The 16276-nt window shown below is 49.1% G+C and overlaps 1 protein-coding gene across 1 annotated transcript in view; it reads right to left on the reverse strand.

The window, feature by feature from the left end:
• Positions 1 to 14247, reverse strand: part of FBXO25 (F-box protein 25) — a 31657-nt gene extending 17410 nt beyond the window's left edge. Inside the window, exons 1-6 of the mRNA XM_023522322.1 lie at positions 14122 to 14247; positions 8785 to 8921; positions 7110 to 7213; positions 6222 to 6271; positions 3823 to 3915; positions 2992 to 3058 (exon numbers count right to left, since the gene is read on the reverse strand). Coding sequence (XP_023378090.1) covers positions 2992 to 3058; positions 3823 to 3915; positions 6222 to 6271; positions 7110 to 7213; positions 8785 to 8915 — 445 coding nt within the window. The 5' untranslated portion in view covers positions 8916 to 8921; positions 14122 to 14247. The remainder of the gene's footprint in view (positions 1 to 2991; positions 3059 to 3822; positions 3916 to 6221; positions 6272 to 7109; positions 7214 to 8784; positions 8922 to 14121) is intronic.
• Positions 14248 to 16276: the final 2029 nt, after the last annotated feature.

Genomic DNA, 16276 nt, shown 5'->3' on the forward strand with positions numbered 1-16276 from the left:
AAGGTGTAAACCACGCCACTCTTTATAAACAAACGATTTCTAAAACTTCCAACTTCTATATGGTAAATATTAATGCACGTAACTCACAAAACTCCAATCTCTTTAGGGTCCTCGGCCATTTCAAAGGCTGAAAAGGGTGGCTGAAGCCAAATTTGGGGACGGCTGCTTCAATGACTGTCCCTTCACCGGGGCGGGGGGGGGGCATGTGTCACGTCATCAGCGTGAACTACATTTCCCTAACGTCATGGACGAGGTCCCTCACTAAAGGCTCTGAAGTCACTAGCAGAAGGCACAGGTCAGCAGCTGTCTCAGCTATGATCCCCAGAGCACTAGAAGATGACTCTACCAGAAAGACCCCCACACAGGCACGTGCCAACACAGACAGCAGGAGCAGCCATGCCAACGGGTGACAGGGTGAAATGAGGTTAAAATGGTGTTTAAGATCTAAGGGCAAAAGAAACAATTTACAAAAAAAATGTAACCAAACGTTAACCTCTATTTAGCTAAATATATAAAGCAAAATCTATTGGAAATGTAATAAAAATTACTTAAAAATACAGATACCATAGGAGAGTTTTATGTATCTTTAAATTTGAAAATTTTAAAAAGGATGTGGAAGGATTAAATAACATAACCACTGAATCTTGTTTTATAGATAAGCAGAAAAATTCTTCAAATAAGAATCTGAATTTTTCTCAGGTGTCAACAGAATATTTACAAAAATCAATTATGATAATGGCTGCAAATGGAAATGTTAACACATCTGAAAGAAGTAGAATCTTACAGGCCAAAGTCTCTGATGATAATAAAATAAAACTAGACTTACATAAAGCTAAATAAAACCGTGGCTATTTGCGGGTCGAAGTAGGCTACGTAGGATCCAAGAGAAAACTGAAACTCCACACATGTTTGTGAATGATCCTACGACCACCCAGAAAGTTACAGGATAAGAACGAGGTGCTGATTCTCCCATTTCAGAGCCAGTCCTATGGAACGTGGACAGTCCATGCTCCACTGGGCAGAGCGACTCCACCGGGCAGAGCGACTCCACCACCACATCCTCGCTCTGGATTCACTTAGATTGACAACTAATAGTAAACGTGGAGTGATTACTACACAGGCGCTATTTGAAGTATGTGATGTAATTAGCCTAATTTGCAAAATACCCCTATGAAGCTGGTACCATTATCCCATGCTACAGATGAGGAAACTGAGGCCCAGAGCAACGAAGAAAATGACCCAGAAGTCACATGGCTCAAAGAAGTGGGCCAGGCTTGGAATACAGCTGGTCTTCAAAATCTACATGGCCCGCCCACTTCAGGCTGCCCCCATCCGCCACGTGTGTCACTGCGCGGTGAGCAGCTTCTAACAGCACCCGCCACGCATGTCACTGCGCGGTGAGCAGCCTCTAACAGCACCCACGACCCGAAATCTGATGACCTCATTTCAAAGTCTTCTCAATTTTACTGCAGTTAACGAAAAAGGAGTGCGACCTAAACTCTACGATAGCAGAGAGTTCTCGACTAGAGACTCATGCAGCCAAAGCAGAACCACTCCGCCCAGAGCTGTGTGCAAACTGTCACCCTCTTCCTGGTAGGGTGCCACTGGCTTTCGTCAGATTCTTCCATGGTCTGTGACCCTGGTGCCTCTGCCTGAAGGTCACAGGGGGTCAGTCATGCCACAGAGCTGAGGCCACCCTGACGAGTCGCCGTCAGGGGCGCCCGCGCGAGCAGGCACCGGTGGGCACACCCCTTTCCTCCACATCCCACGTGACTCTCGTCTCGTGCACGGACTTCTGGTGCCGGCAGAAAGACAGACTTTTATTTTACATAAGTTCAACTGTTACGCAACTTATATTTTTCGTTTTGTTAGAAGAATTCTCAATCGCCGCATTCAGTCATACTCCGCGAGCTGCCTTCTTGACAGAGCAACTGCGGGAAGTCAAAGAAAAAGACCCGAAGGCATTTCAGACTCCACAGCTCGCCATTCAGCTGGAGGACACACCTGTGGTGGTGTGCCTTCACGGCCAGTGTGCTCACACCAGCACACACCCCCATCCTCCACGATCACCAATTCATGATGTTCCTCTTAAACTCGTCAGAGCTGCGACAGCTCAGCCAACGCTGCGGCCTCCGAGCAGCCTCTGCTTAAAGAGCATTTCCTTCGACTGCCAGCAGGTCCCACACTGTCGTCTCTCCGTCTTTCCAACTCGATGGATCTTATTTCTAGGGGCATTAACATATTTTGGTAGTACACTTTCGCTCAACACTACTCAGGCATTTCCTATAATTTTTTCCTTTAAAAGTGTTAGGCCAAGTGTTTGTGCCAAGGAACTCTTTCGTGAAATCTGTTTTATAATAAAGAATGAACTTCTTTCGTTTCCAAATAGGAGGTAGGTGCCTGTAGGTTTGATAAAACAGCTGGCACAAATCTGATGACGTCAGAGGGTCCTGCTCACGAACGCCTGTGAACAGGGCTCATTCACTCATTATTCCGTTCGTTTCAGGAAGACTAAGAAACGGCTTCTTCCCAGGTCCTGTTCTAGGGGCCTGGCGTCAGCGGAGCCACTAAGTTGTTATGTGACAATAACTCACCATGCATCTGGGTCCCTTAGACAAAGTTCAGCACAGCAAACAAAGGCTTCATTACAACAGGACCAGGAATTTCAGCCCTTTTCAGCAGCTTCACTGAACTCAAAGGCCGTTATTCTAAAATGTCACGTGATATTGAAACAAGTCACTAGATTTCCACGTGAGAAAACGTTTGTAGAATTAAAAAAATAGAGAGAGAGAGAACACCTGACAGAAGCCCTCCTCACTGCGAGGGCAGCGGCACTCCGGCCCCCACCCCTGCTCCCTCCGTGACCTGACGCACGTCTCTGCCTGTTACTCGACTCTGAATCCTGGTCCGTGACGGGGCAGGCACACGACTGTCGTCCCTTTGCCTGAATCATCCTGAGATCATCCCAGGATCAGCATAGCCAGCTCACACGGAGCGGACTGCATTTGAAGAGTGTATGTGGTTTCACAGCATAACCCTCCCGAGGGGCCTGAGGACGCTAAGCCAGGAGATGCCGTGGTGAGGCGGTCAGTTCCTTGGTAAATAAACAAGAGAGACAGGCGCTCCGGAGAGCACTGCCCAGCCCCGCCCTCCACCTCCACCTCCAGGCAGGCCGCCCTGAGTGCAGCTCAGCTGCAACCTTGCACTGTGCACCACGGTGCGAGCTGCTGCTGTCATACGGTGCTCAGTGGGAACCAGAACAGTTTCAAAATCTTCAAATGAGCAGACATTCTAGCCACCCACCTTTTTCATTGATTTTATGCATTCCCTGTTTAAAGGGTCCATGAAATCTCTGGAAACAGGGAGGGGTTCATGTCCGAAAGCTAGTGACACTGAAACAGACCTCGGGGCTGAGGGACCACCATGAGAGAGCCCCTGGAGGAGCGAGTCCCAGGCCACAGCGGCCATGGGGCGCGGGGAGGAGGGGACAGGAAGCGAGCGAGGCGGCGGCGGGAAGGCGTAGCTGCCCCGCCACGCACGCTGACAAGGCGCACAGCAAGGAAGGGGCAGAGCATCCCTTCCAGCAGCCGATGACACCGATGAGAAGCTGGGCGACGTCAGAAAAGGAATCAAAAGCCAATGACATCCCCCCAAAACCACACCTCTAACAGAGGAAAGAGCCGTCACTGGGCACAGAATGGGCACGTTTTAACCCTAGAACTCGCCCTGCAGGGTGTCTTCTTAAGGGAGGCCATATGGCAGAGGGATGGGTCCTCTCGGGGACCTGGGGAGAGCATGATGGGCTTCGGGGTTGGCACTTACTCTGACCACGTAGCTGAACCTGCGCACGTCCTGCACGGCGCTCGAGAAGTCCAGGCGCGTGAAGGCCTCCCCCAGCGTGCAGTAGCCGTGCCTCTGCAAGCAGACGAGGGCAGGGAGGGCTCAGCGGAGGCGGTCCCGCGGACTGACCGTCAACCCGGGCTAGCCCCTGCTCAGCTCTGTTAAATGTGGGCAAAAAACATCTGCTTTGATTACGATTTGTTCCATGTTTAGACGACTGGAAAATCAGAGCGACGGTAAATGTACACTGTTATGTGTAACCGAGATGGTATGTGTTGACATTTTCATACCACGGCTGACAGCGTGACAAAGACACACTTAATAAATATCTCGTTGGTTCCTGTTGTTGGGACACTTTGGGTGGGAGGGCCAATTAACCTAGAGTCACAGAGTAAGCGGAGGTATTTTAGACTACGCAACTAGGAACACACAAGTCATGTGCTTGGCCTGCCATGAAGACACATCTCTACAAATGCTGCGTTGACACGCTTGATGCCTCTGCAGGAGTCACGTGTGCCTGCAGGTCTGGAGCCGGCCTCACACACGGGAGCCAGGCCAGGGCCCTGAGCGGGTGGGGAGCGGGGGCCCACTCCGACAGCAGCGCTTGGGCAAGAGGGCTGAGGCCGTGGGGTGTGACAAGGGCTGTTCCAGGCTGGAAACTGTGGATGCTTAGGCCCCAAACGCAAGCTGGTAATTAGACCCACAGGTCCAGGAGTCAAAGAAGACAAATCAAACACGAGTCGTATATTTTAGGCCCTGAAAACACTACTACCCTGTCGTAGACCTGTCCCCTGCTGACGCGCCCTCCGGCCTCCGCTGGTCTGTGCAGAGGTGGACACCAGGTCTCAGGAGCCACTTTAGATGCACCCTTCGGCACTTGAGACAGCAAGAAAACACACAGGGACTTGCGTCCAGAGTCACGGGGACAGATGAACCACGGGGCAATCGCAGGGAACGTGCGCTGAGGGAGGAGGGGGTCTGGACAGCAGAAACACCCTAGTCTCGTGTAAAAGGTGCATACTAAGGGCTAATGTGGTGTGTGTCCAAGTCTCAAAGACAGTCCTAATGTGTGCACGAAGCCACGAAATGCATTTATCTAAAACACTGACAGACATTTTTACCGAAGATCTGCTCTGCTCCAGGGAGCTGGGGAAGCAACAGGCGAGGGGTGTAACTGGGATCACACACAGCTGCTATTCCACTGGGAGTGCTGCTCAGTGGACAGAACCCTGGACGCTGCTGCAGAGGCTCCCTCCAGCTCGACGCCAAACACGACAGCCCTTTTCTTGGGAAATCAAATCGGACAGCAAACAGCACGTGTGAACCACACGAGCACAGCCACCCTCGTGGGCCAGAGCCACTCATGGAGGGAGCTCAGAGGGGCGGGGCAGCAGCACTGGCCCGCAGCCAGGCAGCAGGTACCTGGTGTGCATCTGGTGACAAGACATGAGCCGCCTGGTGAGACCAGCGCCAGCTCTCTCAGCTCAGTCCCACTCCCTCCGAGCCTGGCTGTGCCCTCGGCCGCTCACGCCGGCGCAAGTTAGGCCTCTTCTCTGTAATCCGTGTAGCAAAAGAGCAAATGGAATATTTAAGAGACTTCTGTAAGCTCAGACCTCATGGAGTATCAGACCGTATGCTAAGGACCAGAGCCGTTTTCTGTGTGTCACAATACTAACCGTCACCAAAGCGGTCAGACAAGCTTGGACTCAGAATCTAGTCCTTAAGCACCGAGGAGGCTGGGCTCGTTCAGGACATCCAACACGACACTTTGGGACACTTAACCGGTGCCAACGTAAAACAGCAAGCGGTTCCTCTCTACGTCATCTCCCCCGGTTGCTAAAATGAGGCCAACGCGGTTTCTCAGAGCGCAACAGGAAGAAAGCCCCTGGGACAGACGGAGGAACAGGAAACACGCGGGACCGAGTCGCGGACCGCTCGTGGCTCGTGAGCAAGCTTCCGCCAACCCGGCCAAAGGAAGGAGGGGAACTGCTGGAGCCGCCCTCTACAGAGTCCCCCGGAATTACGAGCATCACCTTAGCTGCTCCACACACTGAAGGAGGGTCGCCGTCCCCACACAGGAGGCCCCGGCGCGTGCCAGCTGCCAGCACTCAGCAGTAGCGGCTGGGGGGCATGCAGAGAAAGCGTCAGTAGAGGGTCCGCACTCGTCCATCTGCTGACGCAGATCTGCCTCCGAGCACACCACGTGCAGGTGCCACACACCATGTGCACGTGCACACACACGCACGAGACTCACTGCTTCGCAGATCCTCGTGTGTGAGCCTCGGATTTGATGTTGCAAAAGAAATAACTTATTTGATGCACCATTACACGTTCAACAGAAATGATACAAATCATACTCTCATCTATGATGGAATACTTACTTCTTTTGTGCTTTCTTTATGGACATAGATCCATTTTTCACGATAAAAACCTAGAATAAAAATTAACTTTGTTTTTAAAATCTGGTGAATCATTTCAAAATGAAGATCTTTAGGAACAAAAGTTGTGTGTGCAAACAAAATTATCTTACAGTATGGACAGCAGGTGCTTGTACTTGATTAAAGGTAAACAAAATGGCTGTTTCCTAACATCAGTTCAAGAGATGCTGAAACATATCTTTATGTGGAAAATGACTTAAGACAATGCCGACTCTTATCAACTTAGAAGAAAATCAGTATTACTAACGACCGCAGTAACAGCAAAACATAAGCTGTTATAAAAATGCAATTATTAATAAATTATCATGCACCTGAATAACAAGTTCTATTCTTCTGTCATTGCTTTTATATGGTATTGGATTTAAATAATTTTTTTCATGTAACTCAAATCTCAAAGCTTCGAGGATCACGATGACTATTCTCCACAGGACCCGATCCTCCTTAGCAGACTGAAGACGCTAAAACATTCCTCACAGGCTCATGGCTGTGCCCCACGCAGAGTAGGGGCCTGGCGCCCGCTCCCACCCGCCCACCTCTGACCGCAATGTCTCCATGTCGACACCTGAGGTTTGCTTGGGAGTGAAGTGATGACCTCACTCGTGACTGCACAGTCACTCAGACACGTGGGCTCTTCTGGGGGCTTTGCCATCTTCTGTTCTGTTCTGTTTTGCGAGTCTTACTAATTAGCCGGTGCCGCTGCAAAATCAGCGGGCAACGGCGGCGCGCACCGTGCTTCCATACCTTACCGTCGGCCCTCGTTAGACAGCACCGCCACAGCAGCCTCGCATGCCAACACCCCCAACAAGTAAAATGCCATGAAAACGACCTTACACTGGGTGTCTGTGTCATGTCTAACATGGTCCTTTTTCCTTTTCTTGGATGCACATCCATGCTCTTCGTTATCGAATATCTCCTCATCTTCACTATTCAAGATTCTGAAATAAAGGTACATTTTGTTTCAATATTTTCACTTGGTTTTCTTCTGCAGAAAAAAAAAAAATATTTGGTTTACAATTAAAGAGATCAAAATAAAAATCATGTTAAATTCTGAAAGCAACTGGTTAATTTTCAAAGTGACACATCACAGATCTGAAATTACACGGCTAATGTCTAATATGTTCTTTTTGTTTTGAGAAAGCTGAGATTTCTCCTGGTTCTTTTGAGAATGTTATACTAGGAGGTGCTAAATATGCTTTATAATGTCCCAAAGGTTTTGATATATGCTAAACCACGGTAGTTTCAGACTTGCTTTACTAAAACATGGAGATTATAACATAGTTTCAAAATGCTTTACTAAAACATGGAGATTATAAACAAAACTGTCTATATGCTGAATAAAAGTTAACGTGATCATATAATTATGATACTAATGATGTGCCGTATCCCTGATCCAATGCTGAGTACGCACGCAATGTTTCTGTTTTATCTCCTGTGTTTTCAGAGACTTAACTAGAATTATTACTGCACTGTAACATCTTCTTATTAAATAAGCATCAACTAAACAATGCTAATTGTTAAGGCATCCAACTGAAGCCAGATGAAGTAAATCATTCATTTTTCCCATTTAAATACAACTAATTAAAAGTGTCCCCAATTTTTCTTTTCTTCATGAAATAAAAAAGTAAAATCATAACGCAATAATTGATTAGCTTAAAACATTTTCTTTTCTAAAAGTTTCTTCACTGCAGTAAAGAGACTGCGTAAACGGTAATCTGCCCCTCAAACCATGATGAGCCATGATGCTTCAGAGACAAGGCCTGGCGACCTTCGGTGCCTCCCAATGCTCCAAGACCACTGTGACAGACCGCTGGTGACCACATCATTGCCATCGACCCTGCGTGGGTCCCGTAACCTGGCTAGAGCCCCCAGCCTCCCTCGAGGCCAGTGCTCCAGCCAACAAAGTGTGAGCGGACACGCTGCTGGACCCTACTCCCACGGGGTGTGGATGTGGGGGGCACTCCCCCACCCTGTACTGCGCAGAGGCTCCCCTTAGGATGACAGAGCCACCAGGCAGAACATCATTCCGTCCCCAAACAAAGCACCGCAGCAACTTGAACTCCCAAGGGAGAGAAATCCATTTGTCTCACAGAAGCCACTATTACGATGCACCTCGGATGGGCACCGCCCAAACTGTACCCTAACTCCCCTGGGTTCCTCAGCCATAACGTACTGACCTGTCCCCCGACCCCAAAAAACCTGCTCCGAACCCTGGATCAGGAGGCAGAGCGGAGCCTTGCCTCCTGCCTCCCCGCTTGCCGACTTCACGACAAAAGCCTTTTCTTTCCTCCAAAGCCGGAGCCACAGCACTGGCTTCTGTGCGTGCTGGGTGGCACGCGTGCGGGTGCCAGGCGACCCACGGGGCTCAGGCTCCAGCTAAAGAGCTGCCCCCTCCCAGCAGCCTCGCGTGTGGGCAGTTTGCAGTCACGTCACACGCTGCAGCTTTCCAGTGACTGCAGGGATGGCGATGACCGGGACGCTAAGCCGGGCTCCACTCTGGGGAACTCACATGCTGGGGCCGACGTCGTGCTCGCCCTCTCTCTCCAGGTCCTGAGCCCAGGACTCACGTCTCTTCCAGCCATCTTCTGTTTTAATCCAGCTCCATCCAGGAGATCTCCAGTCCTGACCCAAAAATGGCATTGTTCTCTAAAAAAAGTTCATTTATGTTAAAAACGAGCGTGTTGTTAACAAAAGTTTCTTTTCACTTAGAATTTTATTCATTTAAAAAAACAGTTCTTGGGGGTGGTTCCCTAGTGTAGCGGTGAGCACGTGTGCTTTACACGCAGAAGGTCCTGGGTTCGCGCCCCAGGTGGAGCCACGGACCATGCCCGGGTGCACCAGGCCCCAGGACGCCCGCCTTCAGAGATCCAGCTCTTAAGGGGAGATGGCCACATCCATAGGTCGGGGGTGGAAGTGGGGGGAGGGGGGGATAAAAGAGGGAAAAAATAGTTCTTATCTAACATCTAAATGTCTGCATGTGCCGCAAATGCTGGCTAGATCTTGGCGATACAACAGCGAGGAAGACATCTCACACTAAAATGACAAGATGGCAGAAGCCCTGGCGGGTTTGCTGGCCCAACATTGCACACGCCACGAAAGGGTTCCCGGAGCTGACATCTCAGCTCGCCCCTGAAGAACAAGCAGGAGCCAGGGCGTGCGGAGAATGGGGAGTATTACACCCGACAGAGAAACCGCTTCGCCAGAAACCAGAAGCAACGTAACGTGAAACACACTCACGCTCCTCAGCTGCACGCAGCTCGCTATGAGGAACTGATGACACACAAGCAGGAAGGGGGACGTGAACGGAGATGCGACTGGCCAGACCAAGGCACGGGAAACGAAGCTCAGCAGGTTAAGTGGTCCGATGACACCTGAGCTTACGAGGAACTCAGGCTACGCCGTGCAGAACAGGCTGGAGGCAAACCAGGATGGGACTACTGAGTGCTGGCCTCTACCAGGTAAGGAGGAGGCTGCAGCGGGAAGAGTGGGAAGGGCTGAGACTCCAGAAACGTCCAGGAGGCAGAGGCAACAGCAGCCCAGGGGCCTCCGCCCTGCGCGTCCTCTCTGCTCTCCTGTCCTGAGCGACCCTAGAACCAGGGCCGAGGAGCAGGGCCGTACACGTGAGGGGAAGCAAACGAGATAATCCAGTCTGATTTGGGACACCTAACTCGAGGGGAGGAACACTGGTGTCGATTTCCGTTTGGGACACGCCTGCTCAGGTCACTGTGCCCTGGTGACAGGCACTAGACTACACTCCAGGTATAAAATTATGGCTTAAAAACAATGAGACAGCCATCATCACGTCCATAAAGCTGACAAACCAGGGAGAGCGGGGCCTTGAGCACGTGCTCTTCGGCGCCTGGACCTGACTTCCTTTTGGTCAGTGGCGCTCAGCCCCCGCTGCGCAGGAAGTCTCAGAAATGACAAGTCCAACGACATTCCTGGGTCCGCTACAAGCGCTTGGTTCCCGAACTGGTATGTGAAACGTACGATGAAGTGATTTCCCTCTGTACCAAGAGGATCTCAAAACCTCACTAATTTGCGATCAGAACACATCTTTTTCAGTTGCATGTTAATTTAAATTTTTGCTTTAGAAGATGCTTAAAAATCATTCCTTAAATCTTAACACTATTTTGCTAAACCCCATCTTACAGACCTGTTTCACAACTCACCACCCAAAAATGCAAAACCCACCCTCCATGTCCAGCCAATTTGCAGAACCATCTAAGATTGTCTAACAGCATGCATCTGATTTTTTGATTTTCATGAAGCTTCAGCTATAGGCCAGAGAACACTTATGCGAAGAAAGGCACGTCCCATGAAGCAGCACACGATGCTTAAATGGCAAAGTTCATCTCATAAAAAACATACAAGAGAAAATGTCTGTTAGGACCATCTCTGACAACTGTCAAAGTAGCTCTTAGTATCATGCTGAAACTGAGGATTCAGAATTCTGTGACTTAAAAAAAAATCAAGTGGCAACCGTACAGAATATTGCTAAACACATCAAATACAAGATTACTTCGATGACATTTATTCATAGACTAGAGGCATTATTATGCTATGTGCCTCCTTCCTAAGGGTGTACCATCTAGCTAAGAACTAAAAACAAAAAAAAAGCTGCAAAACATGATAAAACCTACACACACGATATAATCACATATGTAAATGTACATAAGACACATAAAAATATATACATATGTGCAATTTTGTAACGTGAGTGCTGAATGAGCAATAAAGAAAGAATAACCAAAAGAAATTCAGAGTAAAAAGCAAATCATTTGGGAAACCTCTGAAGAGAAACTAAGACATGAGCTTGGCCTTAAAGCATGGTTAGATCTCGAGTGAATGGAGAGGCAAGGGAGAAAAATACCAATCACAGAAACAGTGGGTGAAAATCATATGAAGGCAGGAAATCATGGGACATACCTATACCTAAGACCACTACGCAGAAGAGGTGGGCGGACATACAGGAGTCTACAGGAAGGTTGGGAGGTAGAAGCCGGGACAGGTGACTAGAAGCCAGGTGACAGAGAATGACAACTATCAAAGGTACTTGTACTTTACTCTCCAATTGAAAGTTTTTGAGCTATGTAGCAAGCGACATAAGCAGTTGTTTTGAGAATACTGTGCCAGGGCCTTTGGGTCAGACCGACTGGGAGAATGGGGGCAGAAGGACAGCTAATTTGGCAACAGATCCTTGCTGACGTCTCAGCTAACAAAATACTTTAAACCTTTATGACACACATTATACTTGCCTATTTAGACACTATGTCCACTTGCCACTTAATACGCTTGTGATCAGCCCCGCAGGCGGTCCGCACAGCATTTATGCAGAGTCCGCTCAAAGTTAGGAGTCTGTTAGATGCTTCCAGTAAGATAATCAATTCTTCTACAACTCCCAACACTCTATAGATAATTCATTTTAACTTTAACAACTCTTCAGAAATGAATATACTGTAGCTGGCCTAAATTTTTCAGCTGCTCAGTGTCTGTATTTCCACGGGTTGGAAGGAGCAGAGTGCAGCTAAATGGACCACGGAAATAAAGAGTACGTTTCCAAGGTTATTTTCAACAGAGGAAAATATGTCTCACTGCAGATGTGTGTACTCCATAGATCTGCCACGTGATACTCTTTGCATTACAAGGAAGTTTTAAAGTATAATCTTACACAGATCATGCACTAAAAGGCACAGACTCTGTAGGCAGTTATTATGAGCAAGAACAAAACAGCCGTGAGAGGGGGGACACACACACGCTGCAATTTGAAAATTTGGGTCTCAAATTTTCAAAAATATTCCCGACTTGAGGCATCTAAGAGTGCAAATAGTAAACAATATTACTAAACTTATAGACTAATGATGACCCATCACTTTTTGAGAATTCATGTATCTGTTTTGCTAAAGACTTGAATTGCTAGGGTTTGAAAGTTTAACTAAAATTAACTTTGTTCTGCGAATTTTGAAATACAAACATTAAAACTAGAAATTACTCTTGAAAATCAAATGTGTGAGAGCAGGTACTCAAAGGGTGGCTGCCCACTGTGAGACAGCCGTCTGACTCTGTGCTCCCCACGGCAGGACCAGGACGCGGGGGCGGAGCACTGCGCGAACAGGACTTCCTGAAGTCCACTGGCCAGTGAAAATGCCTGACACAAGGGAGTCAGAACTAAGTACGAAATGTCTTTCCTTCAACACACATACTTTTGTTAACTAATGATAATGACAGCAAACATTTATCAGATCTCAGTATGAGGTAGGCATTACTCTAAATAATACACCTGAACTATCTCATTTAGTCTTCACACTACCCTACAAGGAAGGAAATGTTCTCACCCTCACTTTACAAGTTTAATTCTCTATTTTACAGATGAAGGGACCGAGGCAAAAGTGTGGTGGAGCTGGCATTTACACTCACGGAGTCTCACTCCAAAGTCCGTGCCCTGCCACTATATTTTTATGACAGCAATTCCGGAACACCCTATGAAAGCAGATGTCATAAAACTGCAGGGGTTTTTTTACATTATTTACCTCATATTACATATGGTACCAGAAATGATCTACAGTAATGATTGATTTAAATATGAAAACACTGTAAAACAAGGAAATCATTTTGGGAAACAACTCTAATAAATTTTAAAAGGCTACATGTATCTTGCTATTTGTTTTTAATTATAGTAAAAGAAATGGAGTAACCAGTTCACAGCAGTTATTAAGCAGGCCTTCGAAACAACAAAAACTGTTAGGTGCTGAACAAGAACTGGCACTATAAATACTATAAACAAATAAGAACAAACAGGTTACAATGAAAATAAAAGCAAGGAAGTTTCATAGAGAAAAAACGCTGGCAAAGGAGTCTCCCCCCCCCCCATTTCTTATTTTTCATGAGAAGTAACTTTCATTGTTCTAAGAATGACTGGTCGTCAATTTGATAAGCATTTAGTCTTTATTGCTTCCTTTTCCTTACAAGACTTCCAAGTAATTTAGGGTCAAAGGTAAAGATGAATTATTAAGTGTGAAAGAATTTGATCCAGAAAGAATATCAAGAAATGGTAAACTGAGGGCTGAGAATCAGAAATAGGATTTACTGTAAGAAGTCCTGAGAGATACTCACAGATGCTTCCTGGAAATGGAGAACAAACAAGGGGCCGGGTGGGGGGGGGCGGGGCGGGGCGGGATGGACTGTGAAACAGTAAAAGAACAGTTATCTCTTCTGATTAGGGCTGAACGGTTAGGATTTGGAAAAGGCAAGAAATGAGGGCTTCCCAGGGAAAGAAACGATACTTTAGATTCCTCAGTTTTAAAAACGAGACTGAATAAGTCCAGGGAGAGAGATGGAACAGGGACGAACGAAGGGAAGGGTCGAAGCTGAGCTCACGGTTCAGGGGAGGGTGCAAAGTTCGGAAATATCAGCTGCAAGAAAAACAAGCGAGGCAGGCGACTGAGCGGGCGGGCGACCGCGCCGCGTACGGAGCAGGAGCGCGGAAGGGCAAGCCGCGGACGCGGCCCGGCCGGCTGCAGGAGGACGAGGGTCCGGCCGGGCAGGCTCCACCAAAAAAGGCCGGGGGCCGCGAGGCCCGGGCCGAGGGCACCGCCAAAGGCAGGTCGCCCGACCAGGGGAAGCGGGAGCCCCCAGGGCGGCCGAGAGCGAGGCCCTCGCTGGGGACACCCCGGGCCCCACGGCGGGCCCGGGCAGGCGAGGAGGGGCGAAGGCGGGACGGTGGAGGGTGGCCCGAGGGCCCTCAGGAGTGGGCGGAGGCCGGCGAACGGCCAGGACCCCCCTAGCGCGCCAACGGCCCAGTCCCCAGAGGAAGCGCGCGCCTGGGGATGACGGTTCCTGTCCCTACCTGGCGTGCCAAGGGTCCCCCTGGACACCTGGACCGCGGGCCGCCGGAGCCGCCCCACTGGACCGCGGAAGCGCGTCTCGGCTTTATTGCCGGAAGTCGCCCGCGGCCCGCCCGGGAGCGCGGCCAGGAAGCCCCGCCCAGCCGCGCGGATTGGCTGGCGTGGCTCCACGTGATCGGGACGCCCTGGTGCTGTGGGCGCCGGCGCAGGCACGCGCAGCGCGCCCGCTCCCGGCCCTTCGCTCCGCGGGCGCGCGCCCGGGGCTGCAGAAGCTGGTGGGGCCACCCGGGCGGGCGGCCACGTCCCGGACTTCCGTTCACACTGCGGGAGCGGCCTAGGGCTGGAGTTACCGTGCCCTGGAGAGCACCTGGGTCCCGGGGGCCGCCTGCACTGTGGCCAGACTCCGATCCGCTGATCTCGAGCCGCTCGGTTGCCAGCGCACCGCTGTGATCCACCCCCGAACCTCCTGTGTACCTGGTTATCTTTTATAGTTAGTTTTAAGACTCAAGTATGTTCTAGTTATAAACAATTTAGAATATTGTTTATATTGTTCAAATCTTTCTAGAAGGTTGCAAATGTTTTGGAGGACCAGCTTCAACCTGTGCGTTTCCCCACCCCAGTTAGGAAAAAATGTGGGTGTTAGTGGGAGGAGACGCGGGGGTTGGGAGGGAGGGAGTTGGATAGGTCACTGAATTGGGCTGCAGAGTTTCGAGACCAAGCTCGGAACCAGACCGCTGGGGTTTGGAGCCAGGCGTGGCTGCTGACCAGGGGTTTGAGTTTGGTGAGGCCTCAACCTCTCTTGGTCTCATTCTCCTTGCAAAAAAAAAAAAAAAAAATAGCAGTACTCAGCACACAGGGTTTTTATGAGAATTAAATGAGTCAATATATGAAAAATGTTTAAGACAGTGCCTGGCGTATAGTGAGCAATATGTAAGTATTTGATCTAAGTACTTTTCTTTATAAAAATGGTGTTTTCATATTTGGAACACATTGCAGAAAGCATATAGTAGATATTCATATTTTTGTAAATTACTTCCGATGTGCTTATTTCAATAGTATTAACTATTTGCTTTTAAAATAACAAAGTGATTATGGACCAGTGTTGGCAATATTGTTTACATATCCTCAATTTAAGAACATTCCCAAATGCAGCACAGAACAAGGTGTGTGTCCCTGACCCTCTAGGGACAGTCTCAACTTTGCCACCTCCAGGCTCAGGGAATTGTTTCTCTTTCCTGTTCCAGCCTCTCTGGAACACTTACAGTTAACATACGAGGACTGTTTTCTATACAGTTACCGAGGTAAGAAATGAAAACCAAAACATAACTCTATCGATAATCTTGGAGTAGAATCGGTAGAGTAGCATTTAAACCAGTGCCTCAGCAGTGACTGTGCCACGTGGACCAGAGGCAGGCACTGTGAGATGCCGTACACATAAAGTTGCAGTCCTGAGTTTCACAAGCTCATTCAATGAGGATATAGGACGGCTCAGAAGACATGCAGAAAATAGCAGTAAGGGCTATAGGGTGTATAGAATGTGGACGAAGCCTAGCGCAAAGGCCACCCCATCACACGGAGATGCCTCCAGGAAGACGCCAGAAGGGCACGTGAGCCGTGAGCATCAGAAGCCAACAGGCTGCCACGGTGAGGCCCGAGGCAGGAGATGGGACAGGGTCAGGCAAGCTTGTTTGCTTGCTGCACATTTGTTTCATATCTCCTCTTGGTCTTGGGTCTCATTATCTTTCAAATAGAGATTAGATTAGCATTTCAGGGTTGTAAACTAAGTTGCTGGCCAGGAGCACATGGTAAGTGTGTGACATCAGAATGGGAAGGCAAATGTGAAGACCACACAGCCACCTACAGGCATCTCACCTCAACTCTGGAAACTACTTGCGAAACAAAACACATCTTCAGTGCAGTAGTAGCCACTGTGCAACTCACCTCCTCATCCACCTCTGAAACCCTCTCATTCGGCCTGGCACACTGCCACAGCCAGCCGGACCCCACTTTCCAGCTGAGAGGTGATTCCTTGTGCTAGAACCAGAACATGGACTTTGGAGTTTACGGACTTGGGGCCATCAACCACATGCCTGGACATGCAACTCCAGGCAAGTAACCTGAGCCTTGGTTCCTCACCCAAAAGCGAAGGTCATGCTA

This window comes from Pteropus vampyrus, unplaced genomic scaffold (assembly GCF_000151845.1).
Source record: "Pteropus vampyrus isolate Shadow unplaced genomic scaffold, Pvam_2.0 Scaffold338, whole genome shotgun sequence".
Classification (NCBI taxonomy): Eukaryota; Metazoa; Chordata; class Mammalia; order Chiroptera; family Pteropodidae; genus Pteropus; species Pteropus vampyrus.